At 45.2% G+C, this 13,562-nt stretch overlaps 1 protein-coding gene across 3 annotated transcripts in view; it reads right to left on the bottom strand.

The window, feature by feature from the left end:
* The window catches only part of cabin1 (calcineurin binding protein 1), a 589,218-nt gene extending 577,052 nt beyond the window's left edge, over positions 1-12,166 (bottom strand). For all 3 annotated transcript variants that reach the window (XM_041202355.1, XM_041202357.1, XM_041202356.1), the window contains exons 1-3: positions 11,823-12,166; positions 6,927-7,016; positions 6,563-6,676 (exon numbers count right to left, since the gene is read on the bottom strand). In XM_041202355.1, the coding sequence (XP_041058289.1) occupies positions 6,563-6,676; positions 6,927-7,016; positions 11,823-11,825 (207 nt within the window). In that variant the 5' untranslated portion in view covers positions 11,826-12,166. The remainder of the gene's footprint in view (positions 1-6,562; positions 6,677-6,926; positions 7,017-11,822) is intronic.
* Between the last annotated feature and the right edge of the window lie 1,396 nt (positions 12,167-13,562).

The following is a 13,562-nucleotide window of genomic DNA, read 5'->3' as shown; positions in this document are numbered from 1 at the left end:
TGGAATCATTCTTGTGAATCTCCTCTACTCTCTCCAATGCCTTCACATCTTTCCTCAAATATGGCACCCAGAACTGGATGCAGTACTCCAGATGAGGCCAAACTAGTGTCTTATACACGTTCAACACTAACTGCTTACTCTTGTACTTAATGCCCCAATTAATAAAGCCTAAGATATTATATGTTTTATTAACTGGTGTCTCAACATGCCCTGCCATCTTCAATGACCTACGTACGTATACACCGAGGTCCCTCTGTTTCTGCACCTCCTTTTGTGGCTGTCCCTTTATTTTATACAGTCTCTCCATATTTTTCCTGTCAAAATGAATCACCTCTCATTTCTCTGCATTTAACTTCATCTGCCACTTGGCTGCCTAATCTACCAACATGTCTATGTCCTTTTGAAGTTCAAGTCTATTCCCATTATGGTTGAAGACATTTCCAATCTTCAGTATCATCTGAATTTTGAAATCATGCTCTGCATACCACAATCTAGGTCATTAATAGGTATCAGGAAGAGCAAGGGTCCCAACAATGACCACTGGGGAACTCCACTACAAACTTTCCTCTAATCTGAAAAACAATAATTTATCACTCCTCTACTCTTTCCTGTCACTCAGCCAATTTCTTATCCAAGTGCCTACTTTCCCTTTTATTTCATGACCTAGAATTTTGTTCACAAGTTTGTTGTGTGGCACTGTATGCCTTTTGAAAATCCATACACATCATCAAGTGTTTCCCTTATCAACCTTCTGTTACCGCCTCAAAATAATCCAAGTTAGTTAAACATGATTTTCCCTTAATTCCATGCCAGCTTTCCTTAATTATCCTGCACTTGTCTGAGTAACTACTGATTTTATTCTATAGTGAAGTTTCCCTACCACTGAGGTCAAACTGGCTGGTCTGTAGTTGCCAGCTTTATCCTTGCACCCCTTTTTGAACAAGGGTATAACATTCGCAATTCTACAGTCCTCTGGCACCTTCCCTGTGTCTAAAGAAGACTAAGATTATCACTCGTGCCTCTGCAATTTCCACACTCTTCCCTCAGTGCCCTTGGATGCATCTCATCCGGTGCTGGTACCTTATCAATTTTAATTAAAGATAGTCTTTCCAACACCAACTCCTTCTCAATTGTAAGTTCTTCTGGTGTACAGTTATGTCCTCTTTCACCTCGGCCTGAGTAGTATCATCTTCCTTTGTACAGTCCATGTGAGCCAATTGACAACCTGTGGTCAGACACACCACACTATGACGCCAAGTGACAGATGCCACCCCAGACTGATGCTATAGATCTCTCCTCAAGTCCCCCTAGATGCTTGTCACGCCATGAGCCGAACAATCGGTCTCACTGAACTGTCTTTCACATAGGCGGCTATTTTGTCCAGGGATCAGCTGACCAAAGTGTGTTCCCAGGTGTCGTTTTGTCCAGAATAATCGGATACAAAAATAGCAGGACGGGCAGGAAAATCTACTAGAAAATAAGAATGTCCAGGATGGTGTCCAAGCAGTGAAGGCCATGGACTGGGAACACTAAATATAAGAATGGAAAATAAGGAAGCGTAGCCCAAGTTGTAGTAATGGGCCAGATGATGAAACATTCATGTATGGTGGACAGGGCCTCAGACCGGGTACACAGGGGGTCTGTGCGGAGGCAGTGGCATAGTAGTATTGCCACTGGACTACATGTGACCCCAGACCCCAGCAATGTGGTTGACTCTTAAATGCCCTTTCTGAGGGTATTTAGGGGTGGTCAATAAATGCTGGTCTAGCCATCAACACCCACATCCCATGAACAATTTTTTTTAAATCTAAGTCAGAGCCTGGAAAAACTTCAATGGGCAAGCAGGGTTGCAGCTTGACTGGACGACAAAGTGGAGAATACTGAACCTTGACGACAACATGGGAGAAGCATGAGTCCTCATAACGTTTTGGGAACGCCTGACAAGTTAGGGAATAAAGCTACCAGGTTAAACCGAGGGAATTGTGTGTATTCAGAGGTCCCAAACACAGGTTAGCCAGTATTGTCCCACACAGGTGGGTCTGCATGGGAAAGGTCCTACCAGATGGAGCTTGAGGCCAAGGTTAGGTTAGTGGCCCAGGGATTTGAAGAATGCGTAGCAGATAGAGGGGTCAAAGTGGGCTCACCCACAGATGGGAAAGTAATTTTGTAAAAATGTTTTCTGACCTTTTTGCCAACATTTTCATGGAAATGTAAGTTCATAGATATAAAAGGTGTATTTCCGCAGGGTGATCACCTGCAGAGGGAAGTGTTTCTCAAACCTCCTAAGGAGGCGCCAGAGGTAGGGGGAAAACTTTGGAAGTTGAATAAATGTGTATATGGCTTAAACGATGCTTTGAGTATGGTACTTTTCAGCTTGATCAGTTGTTAAAGCTGGGTCATCTCCAACTGAAGACAGATCCTGCTTTGTCTCACTGGTGGGAAACTTGCAGGCATCTTCATGGTGCATGTTGATGACTTCCTGTGGGGTGACAGTAGCGAGTTTCAAAACAGTTATTGAGAAGATCAGAACAGATTTTAAGATTGGGAGTCAGGCAAATGGGACCTTTAAATATATTGGATTATAAATAAAACAGTATGGGTCTGAGGTTACTTTACACCAGCAATCACATTTTAGGAAGTGTTAGCCTTATCGCAGTCAGTCGGGCTAAGTCCTCACAAAAAGGTGCAGGTGCTTCCAAAGACGAAACAGGGCAGCTCCAAAGCCTGATTGGACGATTAAACTGGCTGGACAAACCGAGGCTGGATGAAAGCTTTGATGTTCTTGAACTGAATATTATAATGAAACATCCAAAGGTCCATGACCACATAGGGCAAACAAAACATTAATAAAACTTAAAATGGAGGAATGTATACTGAGGTTTCCAAGAGTATAAAATTGAAGGTGTTCAGTGATGCCTCCCTCTCAAACCTTGTTGATGGGTTTTCAAGTGCAGCGGGTTTTCTAATATTTCTTGTGGATGAAAATGGGAAATGTTGTCCCTTGGCTTGGGAAGGCAAATAGTAAAGAGCACCCTGGCTGCAGAGACTCTCACTGATAAAGGTGGTTGACATGGCATTCCTTTCGTCTAAAACGTTGGGGGAAATGAAGATAGTGTCCCAATGGAATGTTATATTGACAATCAATCCTTTTAGGATAACATATGCTCCACAAAAAAGTGAGTGAAGAAAGGTTGAGTTGATACTGCAAGTCTAAAACAAATGGAGAAAACAGAAATCTTTAAGCTCCAGTGGGTTGATATGAGCCATCACCGTTATCAGATTGCTTCACCAAAAGGAATGCTTATGGTGAAAAATTGAGGGTATTAGAGGAGTGACTCAGGATATGACTTTTGAAAATGTGACATTTCTGTCTTTAGTTTTTTTGGCTGAAAAGAAAATGCACTTGTTATATTTTTTCCGGGAATCTGTTAATGCTGAAAATGTGCTACAATAGAGTACATGCTTTAAGTTTGTAATCAAGAACAGCTGTCCCCAATTGGGGAAGTATTAGGTCTTCATCACAGGGTTTCAAAAGGGGCACTATTTTAAAATTAGACATTGCCCTTAGGGCTGAGGAGGAGAAACTTTTTTCTCTCAGTTGTATGACTTTAGAACTCTCTGCCTCAGAAGGCAGTGAAAGTGGGGTCACTGAATATTTTTAGGTGGAGGTAGATTCTCGTTAGGCAAGGGAATCAAAGGTTATTGGGAGTAGATGGGAATGTGGAACTTGAAACAAACAGATCAGCCACGATCTTATCGAATGGCAGAGCAGGCTCGAGGGACTGAATGGCCTACTTCTGCTCCAATTTCGTATGTGCATATGTCTTCACACTGGGTGTTGGGAGGATTTGGAAGAGTCTGTCTTCACTCAGCAGGCTTGGAAATAAATCTGTCTTAAGGCACAGGCTACCTTCAGAATCATGCATTCTTCAACATATTAGATTTAAAACAGACAGCAGGACAAATCCAACCCAGCCAATTACCACCCCATCAGTCTACTCTATCATCTACAAAGTGATGAAAGGGGTTGTCCACAGTGTTATAAAGTGGCAGTTACTCAAACAACCCATTCACTGACACTCAGTTTGGGTTCCATCAGGACAACTCAGTTCCTGACCTCATTACTGCTTAGTTCAAACATGGACAAAAGAACTGAACTCCAGAACTGCCCTTGACATCAAGACCTCATTCGACAGAGTGGCATCAAGCCCTCGCAAAACTGGAGTCAGTGGGAATCGGAGAAAACCCTCCACTGGTTGAGATCATACATAGCACAATGGATGATGGTTATGGTTGTTACAGGTCAACCGTGTCAGTCCCAGGACACCACTACAGGAGTTCCTCAGGGTAGTATCCTAGACCCAACCATTTCAGCTGATTTGATGACCTGCCCTCATCATAAGATCAGAAGTGGGGACGTACAATCTTCAGTACCATTTGTGACAACTTGGATACTGAAGCAGTCAATGTCCAAATGCACCAAGACCTGGACAATATTCAGGCTTGGGCTGACAAGTGGCAAGTAACATTCATGCCACACAAGTGCCAGGCAACGGCCACCTCCTACAAGAAAATCTAACCATCACCCCTTGATATTCAATGGCATTAGCATTGCTGAATCCCCCCACTATCAACATCCTGGGAGTTACCATTGACCAGAAACAGAACTGGACTAGCCATACAAATACTCTGACTACAAGAGCAGATGAGAGGCTGGGAATTCTGCAGCAGATAACTCGCCTCCCCAAATCCTTCCACCTACAAGGCATAAGTCAGTGGTGAAATATTCTTCACTTGTCTGGATGAGTGAAGCTCCATCAAAACTCTAAGCTCAACACCAAGGACAAAGCAGCCGTGCATGATTGGCACACCATCCACTGCCTCCAACATCCTCTCCCTCCACCAATGCACAGTGGCTGTAGAGTGTATCGTCAAGGTGCAATGCAGCAACTCAAAGTTCCTTCAACAGCACCTTCCAAATCCACAACCGCTACCACCCAGAAGGACAAGGACAGCAGATGCACCACCTGCAAGTTATCCTCCAAGCCACACTATCCTGATTTGAAACTATATCACTGTTCTTTCGCTATTGCTGGGTCAAAATCCTGGAACTCCCTCCCAAACAGCAATGCAGGCATACATGCACCATATGAACAGCAGTGGTTCAAGGCAGCAACTCATCAGCACCTCCTGAAGGGCAATTAGGGGCAAGCAAAAAAAAATGCTGGCCCTAGCCAGAAACACCCATGTCCTGTGAAAGGGTTAAAAAAAACATTCTCGCATTTATCAGCCCAAGCCTGAATGTTGTCCAGGTCATTCTGCATGCAGGCATAGATCACTTCATTAACTGAGGAGTTACGAATGGTATTGAACACTGCAATCATCAATGAACATCCCCAGCTGTGACTTTTTTTTTGATGAAGAGGTGGTCATTGTCGAAGGTGGTTGGGCCTGAGACACTACCCTGAAGAACGCCTACAGCAATGCTTGAGGAACAGCACTTCATCTTTCAATTAAGCATTTTACAGCCTTTTGGACCCAACACTGAATTCAACAATTTCAGACCTTGAATCATTTCCCCCGCCCCCCCACCCCGCCATTTAGTCTCCAGCTTTATTGGCAATTCCTCAGGTCACACCTGCACGCACCAACACCTGGTCAACCTCTAAGCTGAGGCAGCTGAATTCTAAGTAACATTTTGTATCAGAAATTCTAACATTCAATGGCACTACCATTGATGAGTCTCCCCACCATCAACATCCTGGGGTTCAACATGCACCAAAAACCACAGTAAAAGCCTTGGCTATTAGAGTAGGTTAGGGGCTGGGTATTCTAAGGCAAGCAGTTCACACTCCTGACTCCCAAGAGCCATTCCAGCACCAACAAAGCACAAGTCAGGAGTGAGCTGGGATACTCTCCACTTGCTTGGATGAGCACAGTTCTAGATGATCAGCAGTTGATCTGCTGGATTTGCATCCTACCCAATAATCCCTCTGCATAGCTCATGCTCTTTACATTTGGAAACAATTCTGCTGTTCCTGGATTGTAAATATTAAACCACTCACTTGTAAAATAGCTTTAGATGTAACGTAAACCTAATTCTTTAATTATTGGGTATCTGATTTTTAGATCTAATTAGGATATTGCACAATAAGCAATTGTCTTGGATGTTTCTGGAGTTTGTGTATATGCATATACATACGTATTTCCATAAATTCACCAGAGGATCTTCTGACATTGCTGCAGAGCAGCAAATCTCAATCTGTAATGGATTATAATTTACTCCATTCAATCTGCAAGAAACACTTGAATAATGGAATAACAGTGCTGCAGAATGTACACGTAACCCATGGAAAAGAACATTTGCAGGATCAAGATGAAATTTCCATGCATGGTTTCTTAAACTGTTTGTGATGACTGAAGTGCAGCATTCAATATAGGTATAATTTTTATTCAACTAGTCTTGCAAAATAAATCTTAAATGTTATATTAACTGCAAATTCATTGCAATGTGTACAAAATGGGTTTAACTCCAACATCCTACATGTTTTGTAATGCTCACCTCTTTCAACAGCTGCGTATTCAAGAGTTCATGGTAAGCCTTTGAAGATTCTTCATAGCGATCATGTTTCTGGAGATCTAATGCTTTGTGATACAGAGAAAATGCTTCAGCTTCCTATGTTGGAGAAAATATACGTTAATTAAATTAGTTTAGTTTTGAGCCTGGAGAGCAGATGACAATGAACACACGATGTGCATTAGATATCTTCAGCTGAGAAACAATAACTATTTGATATATCATCAGGTGATCACCAGGCACATGATATAACAGGGCTACCAATGGCCTGGAAGATCCTCAGCTTGTGCTGGGTTAGCTAATCTCAGCTGGACTGCCACAATATACTATGTTAAACAATGGTACAAACCTGAGCCTCTTTTGTTTGAGTTTTGTGGCTCTTGAAGGATTCCTCGTGGTCTTCCACCACTGTAGTGTCATTTAAAGCAGCAATACGGATCTAGTAAAACAAATATTTAATCAAAATTATATGGTTGTCACAAAAACAATTAACCAAGTTTAACAAACTTATGAAGAACAGGTACATATCCTAGAACCTGTTAGCGTTGTGATGCTACTCTCAACTCATCTTCACAACCATGAGGGGATAAAATGAAAGAAGCAGGAGCAAGTTACTACACAATAATGCATCACACTGGTCTGGGGATGCATTAGCCATTTCAATATTATTCATACATTGCAGCTCTAATTCACAAAACATCTGCTGGAGAATAAGAAATCTAACTGGCAACATGATTTTAGAAGGGCTGGTATTTATTCTCTTCCTTTCTGAGGCTAGATTTTTGTCCTCAAACTTCACAGGAAAGAAAAATGTAAAGCAGAAAAAATACAGCCTTGGTCTCCCATATACCGCACATTGCTGCTACAACCAACCAAAGGTACAAATAAGTAACATGTGTCAGCCTTTTACCAAAGCCAATATAACTAGTTGCTCAGAACTGCAATTTCAAATGTAGGGATTTGGTGGCAGACTTAAGGCTTTTCCCTTTTAATCACCATCTTCTCCAGCTAACCTCAGGCTAACCCTCCCACTCCTTCCTCACATAACTATGTTGGCTCTTCTATTCATGAACCCAGGGAAACTAAGCAGTAAGGTTCATTTCCACAGAAATGAAATTGAAAAGTTAAACTAGTATCAAACCTTGCTCACACCTCAATATTGCATATAATACAGCTCACCATATCATAAAAAGGATATAGAGGCAGTGGAGAAAACGCAAAGCAGATTTACAAGGATGATACCAGAAATACAGGTATACCTATGAGCAGATGAACAGGCTGAGTCCCTTTTCTCTTGAAAAGAGAAGGCCAAGGGGGTGATTTCAGAGGTCTTTGAAATTATGACAGGGAAGGTAGACAAAAGATTTCTTCTTGTGGAGCAGAGCAAAACTATAGGCCAACAATATAAGATAGTCATCAAGAAATCAAGTATGGAATTCAGGAGAAACTACTTTATCCAAAGAGTGGTGAGAAAGTGGAACTTGCTGCTGCAGGGCACAGTTGAAGTGAATAGTTTTAGATGCACTTGAGAGAAAGCTAGATAAGCCTACAAGGAAAAGGGATTTGAGGATTACGCCAATCGAGTTAGATGGGGAAAGACAGAAGTTGAGAGGAATAGAACTGGTTGGACTGAATGGCCTGTTTCTGTGCTGTATATCCCATGTACGTAATGTATAAAAAAAAATTATCGACTCTGACCACCAACTCTCTGTTGCAATCTTTCCTGTATCTCCTAATGTCATTTAGGTATTTAGCGGTAGGCCACAAAGGACCATAGGCATCTCTCTCCATTAGAGAGACAATTGAGGGGCAAGGTGAGGAGTGCAGGCCTCCATGAACTACCACAGCCAGTATGGGGATGAGCCTTCGCTGTCATTCTGCATCAACCTCTAGCCAAATGAGCTAAAATGTTATTAATGTTGCTATATAGCCATTCCTTCTGAGGTTTCCTCTCAATCTTTTGTTTGGTTTGGAAGTCTAAAATATTAATATAGTTAACACATCATATTACAGCACATCGCCCTGCTTAGATTCTTCCCATTGCAATGAAGGCAAATGTCAGTTAATGACAAAGCTATGCAACATCCACAAAGATATTACCTTGAGACCAGATACCAGAATATACCTAGGGTTCAATCCTGAACAGTATCCAGTGTGGCAGGGTGTACAATAGGTAAGTGTGTGTCTGCCATATTCTGCCAAGGAAGATGGCAGCAAGGCAAACATTTTTAGGCCTCAAACAAGGGATTCTGGTAAAAGCAAAATACTGCGGATGGAAACAAGGGATTCTGGTGTCTGATATTTGTCCAACGAGAGCTCAAACTCTCATGCCAGTAGTCAAATGATAAAAAAATTGACTACTCTCCTTGGGCAGGTACAGATAAGCAGACTCATGGTAGCTTCAGGAGGACATGACTAGGATTGAAGGTTGGAAGAAAGACAATCCTGTAAACTCAGCAACCTGACACTTGAGCCAAGCTTGAAAGACGGGGAGAAAACCTGGATCATTAATGGCTCCTGGAAGGCCAGACCCACAACAGGGGTTTTCTCATCATCAGCTAAGATAACCCTGCAAACTTTAAAGGTATGGTAATGTTGGCTGAATAAGCAGTAAGAAACTGAACAATGTTGGCAAGATATAGTTTTAGCTAACAAAATCCATGCAGTTCTCCTGTACACCTTTAGGGGCTTGGTTCTTGCCACCCTCAACTAAGCCCAGTGTCTCTACAGGAGACTCTTTTCAGGCAAATGGTGTGGATTTCTCAACAGTAATTGGCTTGAAGACTCTTAAGCAGAGACATGGGTTGCTGCATGTTTCCAATACCCAGCTTGAGTACAATGTTACACAGTGATCCAGCTCACTGGATTCTCACTACATTGAAAGCATGACATTCAAAATGTTATTTAAACAAATTCTCAACAACAAAAATAAACATTCCAATTAGAAAGCAGGACGAGATTAATGATGAGCCCAGTTCTGGAGTGTACGGCATTGTTTTAGACACTCTAGTTCAGAAAGAATATAGGTGTATTAGAAAGAATTGAGAGAAGAATGACCAAGACAACTCCAAGAATATACTGATATGCAAAAGTCTGGAGTCAGTGCAGTATCAAGGAGATATTCCACCATTGGAGGTGCCATCTTCTAAATGAAACATTACATTAAGGCCATGTTTGTCCTCTTGGATGTGTATGAATTAGTGTCTCCTAGATTACATGGCCCAAGTCCTGGACTGAGGCATGACCTCACCTAATCAAAAAAAAGTGCTACCATTGAGCTAAGACTATAGGAAAAATTACAGAAACCCAATGTTATCTGATGTAATTCTGGTATGAAGCTCTAAATTCAGACATGAGTACTGCTGCAAACATCACCTATAAAACAGTCGACATTTCGAGTCTGAAACTTCTCGGCCTCCACCTATCATTGGCCTCCTATCGAGCTCTCCTGTCCCACCTCCTTCTACCAGCTTATATTTCATCTCATTTCTATATGTCTTAGTTCTGATGAAGGGTCATACGGACTCGAAACATTAACTGTATCCCTCTCCGCAGATGCTGTCAGACCTGCTGAGTTTTTCCAGGTACTTTTGTTTTTGTTCTAGATTTCCAGCATCTGCAGTATTTTGCTTTTACCTACTTTAGCTAGCATAACGCAGCTCATTATCTCCAGATAAAGCATAGAGTCTTGCATGGCTCAAAGATATCACACCCAAAAAGTTGTTTGAAGTTTTTCATGGTGAGAGTGATAACATTGTGTAAGGACATTGAGTAAATCTGCCCAAAATGTTGAGGCCTACCAGTTCAAAGGAACTCTTTTAAAAGGTAACAACTGCTCTTTTCAGAGAAAATTTTACAAGGTGCAACTGTAAAATCATCATCCACCCCCATTATACTTCAATAAAATTGTGTAAAATGCCTGTACAGTTGCTAGAAAATTCCTCAAGCTTATACTTCCTCAAAGTCCAGTGACAACATTTATCTTTTGTATCTTCAGTTGCCTCAAAACATTATCCTGTGAACAGCACAACAATTATCTTAACACTCCAACAGCATTAGCATACACTAAGCATGTCATAACTTCAGAAGGAAGAGAAAGACTCGCCATCAACTCTGAAGAAGAGTCATACGGACTTGAAATGTTAACTCTGTTTCTCTCTCCACAGATGCTGTCAGGCCTGCTGAGTTTTTCCAGCATTTTCTGTTTTTATTTTAGATTTCCAGTATCTGCAGTATTTTGCTTTTATCGCCATCTAACTGTAGTAAAATCATTCACATATTCTACAATTTCACAGCATTCACAGTGCAGAGAAAATTTCACTGACCAGTCTATTCACTATTCCTCCAACAATGATGCAGTCCATGCCAGTCTACAGTAGAGCATTAAGGATTGGACTGAAAGTTGCAGATAACATTCAGATCACATCATTGCCAGATAATGGCCATGTCTACAAACAATCTTCTTCTGACCTTCAACAGCACCACCACCAACAGTTTGGGCATCACCATTGATCAGAAGGTTTCACTGGCCCAGTCATATCAACACCATAGCCACAAAAGCAGCACACAGATTGCTTATTCTGTGACAAGCGACCTCTCAAAGCCTCTCCACCATCAACAGAGCCCAAGCCAAGAGACTGGATCCTCAACCTGCAATACTACAAATTGTTTCTCTCGCCAGATACTGCCTGACCTGAGAATTTCCAGCACCTTCGGTTTATCTTTGAGTCGTCACTTGTCATGATGATGCAATAGCAACACTCCAAAATCCTGACACTATCCTGGACAAAGCAATCCATGGGATCATCAGCTCCTGTTTCCAGATTCATTATCCATCTCCTTCATTACCGATGCACTGTCTAAAAAGTGCATTGCAATGACAGATCAAGCTTATTTAAATGGTAGCTTCCAGTACCGCAATCTCCACCACCACCGAGGACAGTAACAGTATTCTGAGAAAAGCATCATCTTAGTTCCCCACGTTTCTGCACCATCATTGGGTTAGAATCCTACCCCAGCTCCATTGTAGAAACACTCCCAGCACAGCACTGTGTGGTTTAAGAAGTAGGCCGCCTCAAACTCCATCAGTAAAGGTGTTCTAGGTAACGGCCTGGCACAGAGACATGGCACCTCCTGCCCAACAAACCTCATGTCGCTCCGAGTACTGGGCAAGTTCAGGAGCCCATACCCGGAGCGAGTCAGGAAGCCGGCCGAACAGCCGGCTACCTTCCCCTGCCTCACTCACCATCCTGCGCCGCTGCTGGGCTCTGTTCCGCGGGGAGAGGCTGCTCCTCAATCCGGCCTTCACACGCTCAAGGGCAGAGAGAGATACGACCACCGAAACGCCTAGACAGGCGGCGTCAGCTTAGGGCGGGAGGCCGGGGCAGCAGAGCGGGCCCAAGGGGAAGGGCCCAGGAGGAAGACCGGGGGGGGGCGAGGGGGGCGGGGGGTGCGGACTGGACCCTCACTCACACCCTGGGCGCGGGGGGAGAAGTGCACACTCACTTGCACCCTGGGGGGGTAGAATCTGGACCCTCACTCGCACCCTGGGCGCGGGGGGAGAAGTGCACACTCACTCGCACCCTGGGGGGGGGGGGGGGGGGAAAAGCTGGACCCTCACTCGCACCCTGAGGGGGGGGAGAATCTGGACCCTCACTCGCACCGAGGGGAGGGGGGGGGAGAATCTGGACCCTCACTCGCACCGAGGGGGGGCGGGGGGGGGGGGGGGAGAATCTGGACCCTCACTCGCACCCTGGGGGGGGGGGGGGGGGGGGGGGGAGAGAATCTGGACCCTCACTCGCACCCTGGGGGGGGGGGGGGGGGGGGGGAGAGAATCTGGACCCTCACTCGCACCCTGGGGGGGGGGGGGGGGGAGAGAATCTGGACCCTCACTCGCACCCTGGGGGGGGGGAGAATCTGGACCCTCACTCGCACCCTGGGGGGGCGGGGGGGAGAGAATCTGGACCCTCACTCGCACACTGGGGGGGGGGGGGGGAGAATCTGGACCCTCACTCGCACCCTGGGGGGGCGGGGGGGAGAGAATCTGGACCCTCACTCGCACACTGGGGGGGCGGGGGGGAGAGAATCTGGACCCTCACTCGCACACTGGGGGGGCGGGGGGGAGAGAATCTGGACCCTCACTCGCACACTGGGGGGGCGGGGGGGAGAGAATCTGGACCCTCACTCGCACACTGGGGGGGCGGGGGGGAGAGAATCTGGACCCTCACTCGCACACTGGGGGGGCGGGGGGGAGAGAATCTGGACCCTCACTCGCACACTGGGGGGGCGGGGGGGAGAGAATCTGGACCCTCGCTCGCACACTGGGGGGGCGGGGGGGAGAGAATCTGGACCCTCACTCGCACCCTGGGGGGATGAAATTGACCCTCACTCGCACCCTGGGGGGATGAAATTGACCCTCACTCCCACCCTGGGGGGATGAAATTGACCCTCATTAACACCCTTGGGGGAGGAAATTGACCCTCACTCACCCTGGGGGTGGGGAGAATTGACCCTCACACACCCTGGGGGAGGGAATTGACCCTCACACACCCTGGGGGAGGGAATTGACCCTCACACACCCTGGGGGAGGGAATTGACCCTCACACACCCTGGGGGAGGGAATTGACCCTCACACACCATAGGGTGGGGAGAATCGACTCTCACTCACACCCGGGGGGGGGTGGTAATTGACTCTCACTCAGACCCTGGGGGCGGGGAATTGACCCTCACACATCCTGGGTGGGGGTTGACCGTCACTCACACCCTGGGGGGGGGTGGGACTGACCCTCACTCACTCCCTGGAGGGGGGAGTGGGACTGACCCTCACTCACACTCTGGAGAGTAGGGGGACCTGTCTCACTCTCAGGCCCACCTCTGGCACATTAACTCTTCAAAACCTTTAACCCTCCCCCTTTCACCAGCCATCGGACTTCTGCCCTACACCTCAATAACCTGTCTTGCTACAGGCTTGGAGCTCAAGAAATAC

Source organism: Carcharodon carcharias, chromosome 13 (assembly GCF_017639515.1).
Source record: "Carcharodon carcharias isolate sCarCar2 chromosome 13, sCarCar2.pri, whole genome shotgun sequence".
Lineage (NCBI taxonomy): Eukaryota > Metazoa > Chordata > Chondrichthyes > Lamniformes > Lamnidae > Carcharodon > Carcharodon carcharias.
Note: the sequence above shows the minus strand (reverse complement) of the source record. Positions and strands in the feature narration are given on the sequence as shown.